The sequence below is a fragment of the Sceloporus undulatus genome, chromosome 8 (assembly GCF_019175285.1).
Source record: "Sceloporus undulatus isolate JIND9_A2432 ecotype Alabama chromosome 8, SceUnd_v1.1, whole genome shotgun sequence".
NCBI lineage: Eukaryota > Metazoa > Chordata > Lepidosauria > Squamata > Phrynosomatidae > Sceloporus > Sceloporus undulatus.
The window spans coordinates 27,017,842-27,037,864 of record NC_056529.1 but is presented as its reverse complement, the minus strand read 5'-3'; the positions used below and the strand labels follow the sequence as shown (position 1 = coordinate 27,037,864).

The 20,023-nt window shown below is 38.1% G+C and overlaps 1 protein-coding gene across 4 annotated transcripts in view; it reads right to left on the bottom strand.

The window, feature by feature from the left end:
* SDK1 (sidekick cell adhesion molecule 1) overlaps positions 1-20,023 on the bottom strand; it is a 455,695-nt gene that overhangs the window by 368,934 nt on the left and 66,738 nt on the right. For all 4 annotated transcript variants that reach the window (XM_042438052.1, XM_042438056.1, XM_042438054.1 and 1 more), the window contains exon 2: positions 4,074-4,233. In XM_042438052.1, coding sequence (XP_042293986.1) covers positions 4,074-4,233 — 160 coding nt within the window. The remainder of the gene's footprint in view (positions 1-4,073; positions 4,234-20,023) is intronic.

Sequence of the window (20,023 nt, the reverse complement as noted above, 5' to 3'; positions counted from 1 at the left end):
CCAACCAAGTGACATCACTGTATCTGAATGATTAACTATTACAGGGGGGGAAATAAGTAAAATCCCTTCAGTCACCCTCTGGAGATATTAACAAATCTCTTAATTTAATAAGAAGCCAAAATATTAATCTTCTGTATGAATCCAAAACAAAAGTACTCAAAGAGGCTTTCAATATTAACATTGCTGCCTTAGTGCATTACCTCCACTATCAATAAGAGAATTACAAAAAATCAATGAATCCTCCCAACATTTCATTGGGACACATCAGCTTACCAATGACTGCATTATAATTATAGTTTCCAGGAACCCAATAGGTCACCCGAGGGAAGACGTTCTTTCAGAATAAAGTGATTTATCTTACAAAGACTTCTAACATTTGTGTGAGATGGTTTGAACATTTAAAAAGTGCATAACAATGACAAGTATTTTTGCACACTCAGGAGAAGACAGTAGACTTGAACACATAAACCCAACGTTCATTCCTTCTTGATGAATCAAATCTACATTGTCCCACCAAAGTAAGGGTTATTAAGTTAGACATCACTCAGTAATCCCTGGATATAGAAAGAACTGTTATATAGACACTATATTAGGACACATCTATACCAGAGCACCTTAGGTAAAGATAGGTAAAGTATCTTCAGGAGTTAACTGATTTGAACCTTGCTTATCAACAGACAATAATGTTAACAATTTCATGATTCCCGGATATTCTCTAAGCAGAAGGACACTTCCTATTTTATAAATAACTTAGAAAATAACAGGGAAACTGTTGTTTTATTAACAGGTAGCAGTCTTTCTTTCCCTGAGACAGAATAATAATTTTCATTGTCTGAATGCCAGAAGAGCACTTAAAAGGGTCTGCAATTATTTAGGAAAATTGACTATTTGTTTGGAGTGGAGCAGCATGGAACAAAATGGCTGCTTAAGAAAGTTGAAGAGATAAGATGGATAGTATATCAACAATATAAAATATTGATGAAAACTGTGGATGTCTTTTTATTTCAGAATTCAAGGTCCGGATAATGAGTACCATCTCCTAATGTCCAAATTGAAAATATGGCCTGATAAAGTTCTTTACATTAGAATACGTTTTTTTAGATTTAGAAGTCATTTCCAGTTTAAATTTTAATAAATGAACAATGAAATCTGAAGCTGCCACTATGAATCCACTGGTTCACCTTAACTATGATTTAATCCAGCAACTTTGCCGTATACAAGAAAAGTCATTGCTGTCTTCCTTTGAGTCCATGATTTGAATCCTAAATATCAGAGAAAACGCGTTAGCTTTTGCTGAAGTGGAGTTTTGTGTAGATAGCATACTCCACGAATATGAACTACAGTTGTGAAGATTGTGGAATCACTCTTGGATTTAGATTGGTAAAAATTTACAGAGAATGTCCCACAGGCAAAATAAATTCCAACTTGATGGATATGTATTGTTACATGCTGTCCACCTATCAAAGTGAGAAGTTCTGAAACCAGTGCTATCAGGGCCTGGTTTCCATCTGGAAGAGAATTCATTGTTATTTTCAAATGATGATTTTAGATGGAGGCGCATAGCACAACAACTCCTAGCAGGCTATGAATTCATTTCTGTGGTTGTTTTTAACAGCCCTTGGGTTGATTTCGACTCATGGCAAACCTGTGGATGAGACATCTCCAGGACTCTACTCTGCTTCAATCATGAAAACTCATACCTAATCCCTAATAGAGTCCATTCATCTAGCATGCACCCTTCCTATCTTTCTGCTTCCCTCCACCTTTCCTAGCATTATTGTTTTTTCCAATGGCTAATGCCTTCTCATGTGTCTTGGCTTCCAGGGAGATTTCTGGCTTCATCTGCTCTAGGACCCATTAGTTTGTCTCTTTGGCTGTCCACAGGATCCTTTATTACTGCATACCAAATCCCCAGAGACAGCTACCTGCTCCCCAAACATCCTTCGGAGCATTGCAGCACACATTTATCAACCTCTGAAAAGGATTTATCTAAAAATTCCATTGCAAATGTTTATAAAGTTGAGGTTGCAGAAGTAGAGTTAGAAAACTGATTATCATACACACATGAACTTAGCATCTTGACACAAGAGGGACCTTTCTGAGCAGATTAATGCATACTATGAATTAATGCCAGGCCTGCAACTCTTGAAGTCCATCCATGTTGCCCTCCCAGGAAAACTGGATAGGTTATACAACACATGGATGACCACAATAAATACTTGATGGGTTGAATCCAGTTTGGTGGGTCACAAGGCCTGATTTATGGTGAAGAATATTAAGATGAAAAGAATGCAGTTATTTTCTCTCTACCCCCAAATGCTATATGACTTGCTAAATTACTTCACATCTATTAGTCCTGAGTAATTTGCATTCAGCAAAAATAAACTCTGGATAGCCTGTAACAATACATTTATTAGTTACTCATTTGATGTTCAAATCACCTCTTATGCAAGCCAATGACAACACTGTCACTGATTTTAATTGAACTGGATTGTTCAGTAGTTTGCATCAGCATATATTTATGAAGCAGAAACTCCCAAGATTTTATCAGGCTGCTTGCCTCCAAGGTGAATCTGGAGTTTAGACCAGCATTCCTCACCCAAAAACAAATAGACTTTTGTCTGGAATGATTTCATCCTAATGATTAAATGCGATTCCTTGCATATAAATACAAAAACATGCCAAGTGCATCTTCGTTTGTGGCAAGCAATTAAAAGTAAATAATAGTCCTGAAATATTCATAGTAACATATTTATTCAGACTTTATTGTAAATTTTGATTAGCTTTCCACACACGTCCTGCGGGAGAAGATAAATGCTTCAAGAGTGCAAAATAAGTTAATCAAACCCTAAGCAAAATAAATATGCCTTTCATCATGACCCAAGGAACCTATGTGTTAGATTTTGTCAAAACATTAAGTGATCAAACAGTATTTAAAGTATGGTTCTCCACCATTTCTCTGTAGTGGCAATATGTAATAATACACTGTTTGTTTTGCATTATAAATATTATAATATAATATAATATGTTTGTGAGTGGCTTGAATTTATGATAATTTGCATTCCATTCTTCACCAGGAAAATGTGTCTCTCCTGTCCTCTTTAATACTGTAATACTACTTTTACTTTTCAGTAACTCCAGACAGTATTTGTACTTTTCTGAAACTCCAGTTCACCTGGGGCATGCCCTTCCATTACTCTTCTGTTCTGCTAGTATTAGTGGTATCCATTGTGTGCCTATCTCATTGCTATAGAGTCTATAGTATAGACTGAACTACAGCCCTGTTGATCTCACCAACAACAGTGTTACCTCAAAATGATATGTCTGTTTTCTTCTGTGATTAATCAAGTTGACTTCCATTTAAATAATAGTACTTTTTAAACTGTATGCATAAAATTCCACATTCCATAGAGTCCAAATGGTAAGATTAAGTGGCTTTGAGTGTTCACAGCAATGAGTTCATCGGGAATGGAGCTATATTTTGCATGCTGCAAGGACTAAAAAACTGGTGGCAGTGTCTCATTGCTGTGAAAGCCACCATACAGGGCTGACCTTCTCTCCCTCAGCATCCGTTGCAACAGAAGCTTTGACACATTACCATCCAATTAGCCAATGTAGGCTTGTGGATGGGAAATGGTGACTGAATTTTCTAAGGTAAAAAAAATATTGCTGTTCAAAGTGGAAGGGAGCAGTTAAATAACCCTTTGAATGAATCTGTTAAGAGTATGCACCAGAGAGTAGAAGATTCAGTTCAGGACTTAGTTCAATGATTTGGAAAACAGCCCAGTTCAGTAGTGGTTAATCCAGAGGCCACTTGATTTGATGGAGTTCAAAATCCAAATGTTGATTCAGAAATTTAAATCTCCATGCTTACATAAGTACAAATGTGTACTTACACAATCATATAGAATAAAGTAATAGTAACATTCCCATTGATAAAAAGATGTCATCCTCTACATTTTAATTATATAGTGCCTCTGCCTCTGTGTTCTTTTGTGAATCTCTAGTACAAAATTGAGGATTTTGTTTCAGTACAGTGCTAAATAATGGAATGGAAAGCTAATTCCATTTACTTGTATTCACTGGAGAAGGCAGTCGTTTCAGAGCCATTATGCAGCCACTTAAATTCCAAAGGCCAGCTTCCTTCTGCCAAGCAGGTGAGCACAAGACGGTTCCCTTCTAGATGAATCTGTGGCAAGCCAGGTTCGGTCTTGAAATAGGGAGCAACGTCATCTGAAATAGAGAAAGAAAAATTTTGAGCGAAACAGAAATGGACATGAAGTTACAAAATTGCTTGATTTGCTATGCCCACTTTCACAGTAACTTATTACTGGAGTCAATAATACAGTCAGTGCAACAAATGAATAGGGCAGGTTTGTATGTAAAAGCTTTGGCTTGACAAGTCATGGTTCATAAAGGTGAGAATGAGCATTGGACATCACTCACATGTTGGCTTCTAGTGGTTTGATGTTGATTATACACTTGTCCCTCCGTATTTGCTAGGGTCTGCTTAAGACCCCCGTGAATATGGGGGGAAATGGAAATAATAAAAACACCATGTTTTTACCTGAGAGGATGGACACCTCTCTAGGAATCTCTAAGTCCTCCATTGCAACTCTGTGGTCAACGTACAACACACCCTGACCATAGAACTGTACTGAAGGAGCTACAAAGGCCTAGTAGAGTATTCTCTCTAGGAATCTCTAGGTCTTTCAGTGCAACTTTTAGTTAAAGTTGACTGTAGAGTTGCACTGGAGGACCGAGATATTCCTAGAGAGAATGTATTAATCAAATCCGTAAATAATCAGATCTGCAAACATCAAAGCAGCAAATAGGGAGGGACGAGTGTATAGCAGTTTCCTGATCAGAATCTGAAACTACAGTGTGATCTTGCTTACAGGTTCCTATTAGTAACTTCAGCATCATCATTATTATTATTATTACAAAACTACCTTTTGCTTTAAGCAGGGTCAAAGAGCCGAGAGGAGTTGGTAGTGTTTTCGTGCGTTATACACCGTTGACATGCTTTTAGGTCTTTGACCTTCCTTCCTACTAACTGTCATCCATTGGGCAACCCACCAGACTGTGAAACTCAATTAAGAACCTGGGGTTGAGTTTTCTTGTTTGCCTTCTTCCTCCCTTGCTTTCTCCTTTTCTTTTTCTGCTGTTGTCTTTGTAGCATGTAAACCTGGTGTCAGAGTCTGTTTAATACTTATTTAAATTGCCAGGCTGAGAACCTTATCAGCGGCATCGCAGTACACAAATTCTACAATGTAAACTAACAGATAAGAATAGACCTAACAGGGCACAGAAACTGTGGAGATCAAGGTTCACGGTGCTGAGCTAGGCTTTGGGGGAGTTATAAACTCTGCTTAATTGATGACAAATGTATATGTTTGCTATGAGGATAAAATTATGGTGTGTTGGAAGATATATTCTATATTTAAATGCTTAGATTAAAAATAGGTTGAATGAAATGACTATTAATACCACAGTTCTGTAGTGAGGTTTGCAGTGGGAGGTGACTATCCATTAGACTCCTATGTGTGTGTGTGTATATATATATATGTGTGTGTGTGTGTGTGTCTGTGTGTGCACAATATATAGACTAGCACAAAGTTATTTATCGTGCGCTGCAATTTCCTCAGTACATTTTTTACACTTTAATATATATTTGATAGTCTAACCTCAAATATAGTCGTGTTATTATACCCTCCAGTGTAATATTTGGTGCTAGGCTCTTTTTCTTACATTCATAGGAATTAAATCCGGTTCATTAAATTCCCTTTTAAAAAGTTAGAAAAGTAAGCCTGGATGAAACGATTATCACAGCAGGACGTGTCTCAGGATAAATGAAGAATTTTGATAGCGGCTTTGAACCAAATATCTTACAGAACAGCAAGATTAATGTGCCTTTCAACATTGTCTTTAACCAGATCATCTTAAAATTACATTTTCTTTCCTTTTCTTAAAAAAAAAGAGAGGTCTACTCTGGGATCTGAATGAGAGCGTTTCTAATAGAGTGGAAATGCTAGTATGTTTTTAAACTATCGCAAACCCTGGATCAAAATTCAAGATTCGATGATGGAATCAAGATTCGTTGATGGAAAAGCACAAAGTGGGAACTGTAGATTTAGTCACTGGCGAGGAAGAAGATATCAGAAAGAAAGTTTATCACTCTTATTCCGATAGACTTTTATAACACCTGTTTTCAATACTTTAATTATAATTGCTTCCACTTTACAGCTTCTGCCTGAAAACAGTCCTGTTCGGTTGCTTTTTTTCAGCTATTCTACACAGACACACAGAGAGCTATGAATAAAATAACTGAACAAGGCTATTTTAAGTAGACCTTGGAATCTGGTAACCAAAGGATACTGTAAAATTACAATGTTTGAGAAGAGGTATTTCTGTGAACAAAGACTCAGACATGTTCGCTTCTGCTTTCCACAGTGATGTCAGTTGGAATTGGAGTGATTAAAAACTATGTGGCAATGGCTCATTCTTGAATGGCAATTAAAACTCATTCATTTGAACCAAGACCTAAGTAGAAATGAAAAGTGCTAAAACTGTTTTGCTTATATAGATCAACATGCCTGCCTGCATTTTAAGACTTCCTTGGGCAGATGGATAAATGCACTGTGAAAAGGAGAGCCGCATTTCAAAATTCACAACTACATCATTGTGCAAGGATGCTGTCCTAGTGACTACGATGTTTACTTTCTAGCTGCAGTATTCATGGAAGATGGAAAATTTTATCTGAGTTTTGACATTTCAATGAATAACCATGGGCCAAAGTAGATGGACAGGAATAAAGCAGTTTAATCCTGGGTTTTCTGAAAGGCGGTTGAAACCCCATTGTCCATACAGCCTGCTCCCAAGGTGGGCTGAATATCCACAGCCTATCCACACACAACACACGGCTTCAAGCTGCACTGCATGGTTATTTTTGGTCAGCTCCCCACCCACCATGCACGCACACCATTGCACAAACACTGTGTGACCTCCAATTACGACCCACCCAGATGCAATACAAGTGGACACATGCCCACGATCGGCCACACAACTGCACATGTGATGCACTGCCAGTATAGTGTATTGGTGTATCAGCATGCCTATGGCAAAGCACAATCATGGAGGCTCCACCCATGCATGCCTCCTTCACGCCATGCCCCCTTGTAGGACTATCTGGTTTGTGTATGTTGTAATTGTATCCATTGGATCATTTGCCGTCATGTTTTTGATCTGCTGCAGTCCCATACTGGCACTAGGCAGTTTATATGCTGGTGCAATGATGCACATTTTCTACTTTGAGTCAGAGTATCCCAGCTTCTTTTTGCTCTGGTTTTGAGCCCTGGGGCACAGCTCTGTTTGGCTTTCCACCTGTTGCATCTCATGCACCATCTAAACAACAGTTAGAAGCTGTTTATTTGGCAAGTGTGGACAACCCCATAGAGACCTGGGAGCATGGGCATTGAGGAGGCCTGGGAATTTACAAGCTAGTTCATGCCTTCTCTCCAAGGAGCACCAGAGTTTATGCCTCATCAAGTGATGAAAATGATCCTTGTTCACTTGCCAAATCCCTGCTGCAGACTCTTGCTTATTAATAATCTTAGAGATCTATAGCAGAAGAGAAAGCTATTCCAATAGTTTTAAATAAAATTAACACATTTTAAATTAAAAATTCACAACATATCTTTGCATTTCATAAGGAAGCCACGCATAATTTCAAAACTGTGATAAAATGATATTACTTTGTAACCACTTAATATATTTCAAAGCTTATTAATAAGCAATTGTTAATATGTGAATGTATCACAAGGGAAAGCTGCATAGGAACAGTAAAGCTAAATGAATTATTATATCCTAATTTGGACCTGAATGTGTGTAGACAGGAGAGTTATAAAATCATTAAAAAGCAGTTTAAATACTTTAACAGATCTAAATTTTTTATTTCTGGTGTAATTCCCCCCCCCCAAAAAGTTATATTGCTAAGAAGATGACCAATTTGAGTCAAACTTAATAGTCCAGTGATAAATAAGCACAACCAATGTATCTGACAGGTTCAAAAATTGCCCAAAGACAAGGTGAAAATGCAATTCAAGACAGCAGCAGACAAACTGTTGTTGCTAAATACACTCCCATGTCTTTAAGAGCCATCCATAGCTTTTCATGACACATTCAAAGGCTTTGCTATAGTCTATAAAACACATGGTGACTTTCTTCTGGAATTCTTTGGTGCACTCCATTAGCCATTGTGTGTTTCCAATGTGGTCCCTAGTGCCTCTTCTTCTCCTGAACCTGTTTGGACCTCAGGAATTTCTCTCTCCATCTATGGTTGAAGTCTGTGCTGCAGAATTTTGAGCATAATTTTGTTTTGCATGGCAGATGAATGCTATGATCAAATTGTACATCTTCCGAAAAACTGACATTAGATTCCTGTACCTCTGGGTACTTTGAAAATAAGGTACAACATGTAGGAAATGCCATCACATCTGCATACTGGGGACATTTCAGTTGTTTTCAAGGAGTTGTATACATTTTAAGCCTGAGGCACCAAAGGCAACAGAGTCCATTCCAGTTCTTTACCGCTTCCATCCAGGATTTTTATTTCCCAGAAATCCATCCAGATTCCCGCTCTCCCACCCACCAAAAATCATGCATTTGACTTGACTAATTTGGCCTTTCCTTTACAAGTCAAAGTAAGCAGGAAAGTAGGCATGTACAACCATTGTTCCAGTCAAATAGCCTGATTCTCAAGAAACAAAGGGGCTTCTCCACATGTCCATCTCAGGTATGGTAGCTGTTCATGTATACCATTCATGTGCAAACACTGATATGATCAGTAGTAGTAGCAGTAGTGTGAGATGAGATACTGCATACAGAATTAAGCTGACAGTTTATGTATACTGTACTCACACAGATATCTAATTTCCCAACCATGACGGACCTTCTATGCAACTCACTACAGGTATCCACAAAGCTATTCCCTGATATCCCCTCTGCCCCCAAGTCCATGCTGAACTACAATGGTCCATGAACAGTCTCTCCTCTCTTCCAGTCTTGTGGAATAACTGCAGAACCATTAGACAAGGATTAAATAGAGGCTGAGTTACCAAACTGTGCCATGTGTGGGTTCCCTGGTTGGAGGGCTTCCAGGGAGAAGCAGTGAACAGGTCAAAGATCTAAGAAGATGCCAAAGCAGTGAGAACTGAGGGCCCGAGTTTCTCTCTTTTAAAAAGAATGCAGATGCAGGCATCAGATTGAAAATAATAGTGGCTCCAGGCTTAGTGTTCTGTGAAACAGCATTCAAGTTTCACTAAATCCCACAGCAAATTGCTACCAATATAAAAGAAGTTCTGGCTTTAACATTTTTCTTTAAAACTACCAGAATAATGTGTTTTTCAAATAATAAAACTTTGACACATTGACTATGTCAGAACTACAGAGGAAAAAAAGCATAAAAGTTTTATATAACTTAATTATGAACAGTTTGCATGCTGTACCCCAGAAGAAAGTAAGTAAAGTTTGCCCCAGGGTCCTCTCAAGTCAATGAGAATTACCAGCAATTGTAAAAGAGCAGTTGTGGAATAAATCCACCAGCCCACTTTTCTTCTTACAAAATGAGTGAGCTGAGCCATCCAACGAAATGGATGCCTACAAACACCCTCATTATTCTCTGTACCTATTTGCTTTAGTTTACATCAACAGCCAATCTCATAGAAAGATAGTACTACTCTTGGGATAGCTTCTTCTTGCGCTCTCTCATCTCCTTTTACTACCCACCACCCAACAATTATTGTATGTTAAAAACCTATTACTGCACTAATAACTCTCTACAGATGAAAGATATTCACCTATCTGCAGAATGAGAATGGGGAAGGTATGTGTGTTTTGTAATTACATCCACTGTATTACTGGCAATTGCATTTTTGCTTTGCCACAATGCTGTGCTGGTGCGATGATGTGCATCTTCTGCCTTGAGTCAGAGTATCCCAGCTTCCTTTTGCTCCAGGTTTTAGCCCCAAAGCACAGCTTCATTTCTTATTCCACTCACTTTAACTTCATGCATCATCTAAACAGCCACCTTCAAGCAGTTAGAAGCCTTTATGTATAAAATGTAGGAGTAGTTCACACTGACCAAATAAAGCAGCTTCTAACCCCTTTGAAGGCGAGGTGTTTAGAGGATGCATGAGTCATAAAGTGGTGTCAAACTGGATTATTTCACGGCAGTGTGAACACAGCCCAAGAATTGTATTTTCATTTTCAAACTGATCCCTGGATTTTGCTGAAGGGATTTTGTGGCTGACATGAAATGTGAGTAAATGGCAAGTAGAATGGTAGGTGCAATACCTGAGAAAAAAGCTTGAAAAAGAAACCTGGAAGATTTCCCATGTTCTCATAGTATGTTCCTGGGGAAATCCATGGACTCTATTCTTGGATCTAAAATAAAGACCCCTCTGTGGGCATAAGAGACCCTTTGTGGATATGAAAACCTTCTAAACTGAGGGCTTTGTAAGTGAGTACAGCCCTCCTTAAGGTATCATGAAGTGTGTTTCATGTTCAGCAAGGGAAACTGCAATAGCCAATTGATGCATGCTCTTCAAACAATTGCATATTACATTGAGAGAAAAAACTCCTAATGCAAATTCAGGGATTTAGATATAAAGAACGAAGCTGTTTCTTGCTTTTAAATTAAGGAATATTCTTTAACACATAAAGCTGTAGAACTGACTTTCCTGAAACTGGAAGTGAAACATATAATTCCAACCGGAAACTCTGAACAACTATTTTCTATCCTTAAATTTAGGATAGGGAGCCTTCTCTTACAGCTTTCCTCAGCCATGAGATAATTCCTGAGCTCCTAGTTTTTATTGCTTATTGAATCATTAATGAAGCTTCCAAACGTAAGCAAGCAGCACAACCTTTTTTTAACTTGGTCTCTGGTTTCAGCTTTCAGGTAGGGATACAGCCAGAAATTAATTGTCCCGGTGCAAATTAATCAGATGGAAATTAGAGTCCTAGCTGGCTGAATCTCCATTGTAGGAAAGTATGAAAACATCATTGGAATAAAAAACTTTCCCCCATAACAAACAGAAGTTATATACAAGCCAATACTGTACTTAATTACTCTCTTTGTAGCAGAGTCTAATGCACATTATTACAAAATTACAAAGTAATATGCTCTCCCTTCGCTGGCACACTTTCAATCTCACTGTTAATTAAGAGCAGGAAACCTTCAAAAGCACTTCGACTTGAACATGTCGCTCTGGAAGCCCAGGAAAGGAAAGCAATTTGGGAAAAGGTGGTGAAAATGGACAGACAAGTCAAATCTTCCTTTGATAAGATTCAACATGCATTTCTAAGACCCTTCGGTAAATAGACTAGCAGAGTTTGGCAAATGCCTCTGAGTTCTCTGGTGGGATTAGATGCCACCGCACATGTTCCAATATCAGATTAGAAAGGTCTTTCAATTACGAAGGGGCAGAGAAGAATTATATCACCAGACCTGCACTAATCCGCTTCATCATAACTGAATATTTTCTAATATGAAATACAATCTGATCTATGAACTTGGAAGCCCCTTTCTATACAGAAATGGAAAGTTTGAGAGGTCCTTTGAAAGGGACATGCTTCCATCCTTCAGGGAGACTGAGGTATTGCTATGAAGTGAGCAAACTTCCCTCTACCACCTTCACTGTAGCACTTTCTGGATACACAACAATGTGCAGATGCAGAGATTTCCAGTCAGTGTCTTATGGATATCATTGTAAGCCTCACTTACATGCTAATTCCTGTGTGAGTGCTTTGTATGCAGTGATTTAATATGGTTTTCATTTAAAAGAAGCCTTTCAGCATGGGGGAAACTGGAACACTTTTCTCACGACATATGTACAAAGAACTCATGCTGTTTCACTCACAAAGGGGTCCTTGACCAAACAGGTCCTTGACCAGACCAAGCCTAAAATCTCCTTGGAAGCCAAGATGATCAAACTGAGGCTATTATATTTTAGTCACACCATGAGAAGGCACTCCTTATTAGAAAAGAGACTAATGCTAGGAAAGGTTGATGGTCCTAGAAAGAGATGAGGACTGCATGCCAGGTGGATAGATTCAATCAGGGAGGTCATGAATTTGCTGAACAGAGCAGTAGGAGACAGTTGGTCTTGGAAATGACAGTCAACAACAAGAAAGAGAAAAGGAGATTGTCAAAGTATGTAGAGAGGTACAGTATGTAAAGAGATCTTATAGTACCTTTGAGACTAACTGAAAGAATGGCAGCATGTGCTTTCCTAGATTTAAGTCTACTTCCTCAGATGCATAGACTTTTGTAGAGTTAAGTCTATGAAAGGTCATGCTGCCAACCTCTTTCTCTCCATCCAGAATCTACATACTGAGTCTGCTCTATACCTTTGAACTATTAGGTACAAACAGCAGAACCAACCAACACTTTAAAACAGTGTTTATCAGCTATTTAAAACCAATGTGCACTTTTGATGAACATAAGAATGTTGTGGCCCAATTCCAACCCGGTGGCAGAGGTCCATGTAAACTACCCCTTAAAAAAACCAAACACATTATCACACAAGTATCTGGCTTTTCCCCATGATTCTACAGAAGCATCATAATAGAAACAACTGTATTTGTTGAAGAATCCACACAGAACTGGACAGGCAATGTAAGCATTATATGGCTGATTATCCAAATGACTGTGAATAGTTTCCTTCAGCTTCATCTGTTTGTCATGTATGGATATGCTTGTTTTTGAACGAACAGACATTTGCTAATGGAGTAATGTTCTCGGCCATTTTTTCAAGAGTCTGGCAGCAAAAGAAGAAATTATCTGCTCTGGTTGTCAGTAAATTGGCCCCATTGGAAATCTCACTGTGGTCAGGAAAATACACTGAACCATAACCCTGGCCCTCTCCACAACCTTTAGCTGAACCCAGAATACAATGGCATTCTCATGGCACCTGAAAATATTGCAAGACTCCCTCGATGCAATTTTATTTCATCCTAAGGCATGAGAATTAATATGTTTCTTTAAAGCTGAACTTGTAAAGTATTTGAAAAACAGACGTTTCATCATTTGTTCAGTACATATATTTTTCTCCAACACATGTTCACCAACCACTGTACAAAAACACAATTCTCTGAACAGTTCATCGAGAGATTCAACATGAAATGTGAGTATGGGCGATCAAAAAAAGTTAGTTCTGCTTCAGTGTTTGGTTTAATCATCCACAAGTGGTGCATCTAATAATTTGTATTAAAGCCTTTAGACTTTTGGCCAGTCTAGTACACACATAATAGAAAATCCCTCTGTCCACCGTAGTTCATATGTACATCATAGCAGCCGGAGTGCAAGTCCATTTTTAATGAGGTTTTAGCATTGGTTCGGTGTGAATTTCTGTGTCCTGCTGAGCCTCTGCTCCAAGCCTGAACTCAGACTCAGGAAAACCTCTCTGTGGGAAACAACCATTTCTACTGTTCATTTGAGAAGTCTCTACTGCATCTTACAAATGCCTCTAGTCATCTGTCTCTGTTGTGTGATACATCATTTAAATGACAATTCAGAAATTGGAGCAGATGGATGTGTTACCCAAAACCACAAACATATTTCCTAAGAGGAGAAACTATTAATAATCTAAATGGCATACTTTGAAAACTGTGTGGGAGAATGAGTGTATGTTGTACTGCATTTCAAATTGTACAATATTACACTTCTTTTTGAACCTGAGATCACTCTCACCACACTCTTCCTAAAAAAAGCAAAGTTGTTCTCAAATACATGCTAATGATACATGTTTTGCAGTCTTAGAACAAGTACCAGTACATAACATAACAACAAGTACAACAAGTACAGTAACAAGAAAGAGATTTTAGCACTTGCTATGGTCTTATGTCACTATTACATCTCTTCCTACTACTACCATACATCAGTCCAAATAGAATGAGGTGTTTAATATTAAAGCAATTAAATTCTTATCAGAATAAAATTCTGGCATCAGGTTAAGCTAAACAACAGAAATGAGAATAATAATAGTATCTTTTCATTGAATTCATGAGCCTTGAGAGACATTTGTTGAGAATCAGTCCTACTGTATATACTCAAATATTTGTTTCAAGCAGGCATACACGATATCATTGTGGAAAGAAAGAAAGACGGCAACATAAACATAAGCTATACATATGTACGGTGCCTTTGTTCATTTAAATTGCTAACATATCTTCTCTATCGGCTCAGAGCAAGTAATCAAGAACATTTTTGGATATATAGCTGGACTGTGACATGGAATTAAAACTATGCAACTACTGTCTTCACTGATATCTATGTGCCTCATGTCTAGTTTGGTTCTGTGTCTCGTATTATTTCTCTTTATCCATTCCCGTCGGATAGTATCTGACATTTACAGCTGTGTTCTCTTCTGGAGTTGGAGAAGGATTCACTGAAATGCCATTGATTCACATTTACTTACCTTCACACATAATGAGAAGAGATTATAATATTAAGACTTGTCTCTGTAGTTACACATATCATTGCAAGTGCACACTTAACCACAACCCTTTGACTGATGGAAGATGGACTACAATAATAGCATACTATTATTTGCTCATTAAAAAGCAAATTAGTTGCATTTTGTGTTGTTTGTTTAATATCCTCAGGCAATGCTTAACAGGTGCTAATTCTGAAATTGGTTTCAGGTGCAAATAGATTAAATTAGCATGTTTCATGATTACAGAAAACACTTACTGGACAAAAGCCAATTCAGAAGGCTAACAAAAAAACAGACACCGCTTCAATTAAGGCAACACACACTAAATTAATATGTATTACAAAAGCTTTTTTTCCCTGTGCATTTCTCAATAGTTTGCAACATCTGGCTACAATATGTTTATTTATGTAATTGTAATGAATTCTTCATGATAAATATCAAGGACACCTTCATCTAAGTTATCAGCACATTAAGGAAAAAATATCAGAGGATTAATGTTATCTATGGATAATATAGCATACAAAAAATCTAGTACAGTGGGGCCTTGATATCTGCTGGGGTTTGGTTCCAGGAATCCCCCATGAATCACAAAATCCATGTATGCTCAGGTCCCATTAAATACAATGCCATAGCAAAATGGTGTCCCTAATATAAAATGGGAAAATCAAGGTTTGATACTTGAAATTTATACTTTTTTTGAATATTTTCAAGCCATGGATGCTTGAATCCATGTATAAAAAATCCATAGATAAGGAGGGCCAACTGTATATCTAGACTAAATCTCTGTACTAGTTTTAGCACAAACACTTTTCTAATAATTGATATAAGTTGGGACAATTTTATAAAACGACAGTCAGGTATACTTTATTGTGTTGATTATTTAGCAGCAAAAAAAAAATTGCACAAGATTATAGAGGGCAAATACTTTGTCTGTTTCACAGTGCAAAGACAAACTGTGGCCTGCAATCCTTAAGTTAACACCGTTGTATAGGACACACAAAAGACTGCAGCAACCATAGGACCATAGCATTAATTTTCCATGCAGACAAAATTATGCCCAAAATTCTGAACATAGGCTCCAACATAGAAAGAGAAATGGTAAAGTTGAGGTTGCCGTATTTTGGTCATGTCATGAAGAGGAATGACTCAATGATGCTAGGAAAGGTAGACTCTATTAAGGAACTCACAGTCATGAATGTACAAGACCTAAGTCAAGCAGTGGTTGTCAGGGTCCAAGGTGTGGATTACAAGGTAGGTTGCCTAAGCCAAGGCCATGGCTTAGGCAAAATGTAAGTTTGGAAGTAGCCAAGGTATGAACACAGCAGGGCCAAGTTCCAAGAGTCCCATGGTCAAAGGCAAGAGGCAGAGGCAGCAAACTGACCAGATCTGAACACAGCAAGTTAGAGTCAATAAGCATACCAGGTCTGAACACAGCAAAGCTAACAAGGAAAAATGCAACTACAGACAGCACAAGAAACTGTGTTGCTGTGGCAAGGGTTGAGGATCCAATGTAGCCCTTAAATGGCTGTACCTGCAGCTGCTCTGCATGATAAGAGCCAGAAATCACATCTTGCAATGACTTCCACAGGCAGAAGATAGGGAGGCTTGGAGATGTTTCATCCACAGGGTTGCCATGAGTCAGGATCAACAACAACAACAACAACAACATAATCCCAAATACTTCACCACTGAAAGAAGTGGGCTGCAATACAAATTGATATTGGCTGATATTTTACTTGGGAAGATCAAAATTCTTGCAGAATCCACAAATCTCCTTGTACAGAGTCCTCCATTCTCTTCCATTATCTCAGATCAAACCTGTTTACTTTCTACCATTTGCTATGTTGCTTCTTTTAAAAGAATACAAATAAATGGAACGCCAATTCCCCATTAAAAAGCATGAACTTACAATTGGAAGCCTGGGGAGTTAAGCAGCAAGACATCCTCTTAAAACACTCAATTGACCTTCTGCTAACAAGATTGCAATCTCCTGCCTTTGTGCAAGTAGGCTTCGACTGCTGAGCTAAAGCAAACCCACTGGCTGCCATGGTGTGCCCAGCGACTCCCTCGAGGGGTATTTGCCATGGCTCGTTTCCCTGGTGCCATCCAAATACAGGCAGCCTCCGGATAGCTGTCGTTCTTCAGATTCATCTGCTCATTCACACATGGAAGATCCCTCCCTGACCAAAGCACTTCTTGGAAACATGTAGACTTTACATTTTTGAAAGATTCCTGCCCTTCCCTTTCACTGTTCCTGTTTGTTAGAACAGAGCCCTGCAGTCGGTTGACAATCTTACAGAAATGCAGCTGTTATAATTTTTTTCAAATCCAATAATCTTTGCCTGTATTGATGACTTTCCCAATGAAACTTATACTGGATTCCATGTTTTGGTCTTGAAAGTGACCAACATTTGCCCCTTCCCTCCTCCTCCTGTACAGCTGCTTCCACTAAAACCTGGTCCTAGAAAGAGAAGCAAGCACACATTTCCTATCTATTTTCTCAAAGCAGCCTTAGAAACCATGCCCTATGAGGAACAACTTAGGGAGCTGGATATGTTTAGCTTGTAGAAGAGAAGGGTAAGAGGTGCTACGGTGGCCCTGTTTAAATATTTGAAGGGATGTCATACTGAAGATGGAGCAAGTTTGTTTTCTGCTGCTCCAGAGAATTGGACCCATGGCAATGGATTCAAAGTACAGGAAAAGAGATCCTACCACAACAATAGGAAGAACTTCTTAACAGTAAGAGCTGTTTGACAGTGGAATAGGCTGTTTCTAAGGATACCGGAGTCTCCTTTAGATGTTTCTAAGCAGAGGATGGATGCCAATCTGTCCAGGGTACTTTGTGTCTTCTTGCATGGCAGCAGGTTGGACTGGATGGCCCTTGGGGTCTCTTCCAAAACTATGACTCTATTATTCTATTCATGCCATTTTTTAAAAGATTCTACTTATCTTGCAGCCTCAACTTTTTGCAAAACTATCACTCCAAGCACCTTGCAATAGGGATACTCAACAATAATTTAATTTAAATGCATTCTGGCAGCTGTAACTATAGGAAATAAAAATGGATAGATATTGTCTTTGAATTTCTTAGGCAATACATTCTTTGGAAGCCATACTGGAAAATGTTAAGCACCTCTCAAGAGACATTTAAAAGTGAAATTGATCTTATAAAGTTACTGTCAACTATGTTTATAGGTACGCCTTTTTATCACGGAGAAATGAAATGATAGGAAAACAGTTTAAATAGGGGGAACACAGAAACCTTGAAATCACCGGAGCTTAAAACTTTTGGTGCTGTCTGGGGAATGAATCAAAATTCTATTTAAAAAACTAATATGGGTAACAGCTCCTAATAGAAGTTTCATTAGTCTTTGCAGATGTTTTGCTATCGCTATAAATGGAAATGAGGCTATTTAGCCGAACAGAAAAGAAAAGAATCCTGCGGAGAACTTGGCTTTCCACCAATGACCCTCCAAATCCATATAGTGTTTTACTCAGAAAAGGCACAGTAATGCATAGTGTTCTTTGAGTCACTTTTAGAATCTGAAATGGGAATATATATAACATTTTTAATACTTTAAATCTACTTGATTAAAGATGCATTCATTTTCAAGGTTCTAACCTTGAACATTCACTACATGAACCCATACCTACTACCTGTTGTATTTTCTCCTTTATGGTTTTTAAACACCTTGCTTGATAAAAAAGCCAATGGAGCTTCAAAAGCTTGCAACATGTATATTGTGCATTTTGGTTGGGCCAATAAAGGTATCGCTGTTTGGTGGATTTTTGATGTTATTGGATTGTATATAATATTTTATACAGATAGATAGATATTGATATTGCATTAATTCCGATCCATACAACCATAAGCATTATCATGAAAATCAGCATGAACGCCTTAAAATATTTATAGCATTTGAAACATACACAAAATCCAATGTAACCAAGTACAACCTTAGACCTTTCTTTCAGGTAAGAAATTGTTCCATTAGATAAGATAAAATAAAAATTAATGCCAGGAAAGTATTATTATGGAGCAGCATTGCACAACTGTATGAAAGAGAGAGAATAATTGGCAAGTCTGACTACATCTATTTAATACGTTGCCTCTAAAAACAATTCAGTAATCAAATTATAGAATATTGGAGTCATAAGTTAAAAGGTGAAAATAACAAAATAAATTGTAGCCCTGCGTCCCAGAGATTTGCAATACTTGCAGAATAAAGTATAGAAAGTTAGTTTTCAATCAAGGTAAGTAGCTTCAAATTAAAATATAATGAGAAAGTGCACATAGCAAAGAATGAAAATGCAACAATCCCAGCAGAGCAATTTGCGTGAATAAGTGCTCATCACCTCAAGTCTTGCTGAATTTTATTACCAGAGGACTATCTCGCTGAAGAGTTGCTAAGGGTTGCAACATATTTTCCCAGGTTATATGAACATCAATTTTCTGCCTGTCTTCCTGAAAGTAATACGATGGGATATTGCAGCGTTAATAAATACTGTCCCTGTCATACCAAAGGGCATGCCTGTAACACATATTACAGGTATAAGCCCTCCTACAGCTTTGCTTATCCTGTAATCTGTTTACCTGGTGTATCATATAGTGTATACAATTGCCTGTGTTGCATTATTTTAAGCAGATACACTAGATATCACTCAGCACTGCATCCAAAAAAGTGAGTTCATATCCGAAAGCTCATGTGAAAATAAAAACCAGTTAGTCTTAATGCTGCTGCCACATTTCCTTTTTCTTCCTCTTCCTTCCTCCTTTTTATAGGAAAACGTGTGGGTTTCAGATTCAGTTTTGACTATTCATGACTTTGTAGCTGCTGCTTAACAAGTTCAGACTCTTCACATACACCTTTCTGCTCATCCTCACTCTTAGTGAGTCAAAAGCAACACTTGCTTTGCCAAACTGCATCCTCTTCATTGCCAAAGTCCTTCCCTTTGGATCCAATGTTTGCAGCCACCACCAGAGAGGATCCAGCTTCTCTCCTCTCCTTCTCACCTCCCTTTCCAGCCAGCCAAAAGCAACACCATGCATTCTCCTGCTTTGCCAGATTTGCATCCTCCTCATTTTCCAAAGCCTTTCCCTTTGAATCTGATGTTTGCAGCCAATTCTAGAACCAGATGTAGGCAAGCAAGGCTACTCTGAAGCTCCTATCCCTTCATTTGCTTTCCCTGAGTGCCCTTTAGGAATGATCATTCACCTTTTCATTGGTTGCAGGACCTCTGTGCGCACACACAAACACACACAGTTTTTTTAAGGCCTAGAAGTGAACTTTTGTCCATCTTCCCCTTCTTTCTCCTATTTTTGTTATTTTTAGCTAGTGAGAAACCTGGTTTCCAGACCAGCTAAGATGTCCATCCAGATTCAAACTCTTCAAGCAAATACCTCTGTGGAAGATATTGGAATTTGAGTGGCTGAATATATTGTGCAATTGTATGTTTTAAAACCCATGAAATCCCCTAATAGTATATAAACAATGCTCAAAATGATATACAATAGACTTTTCTCA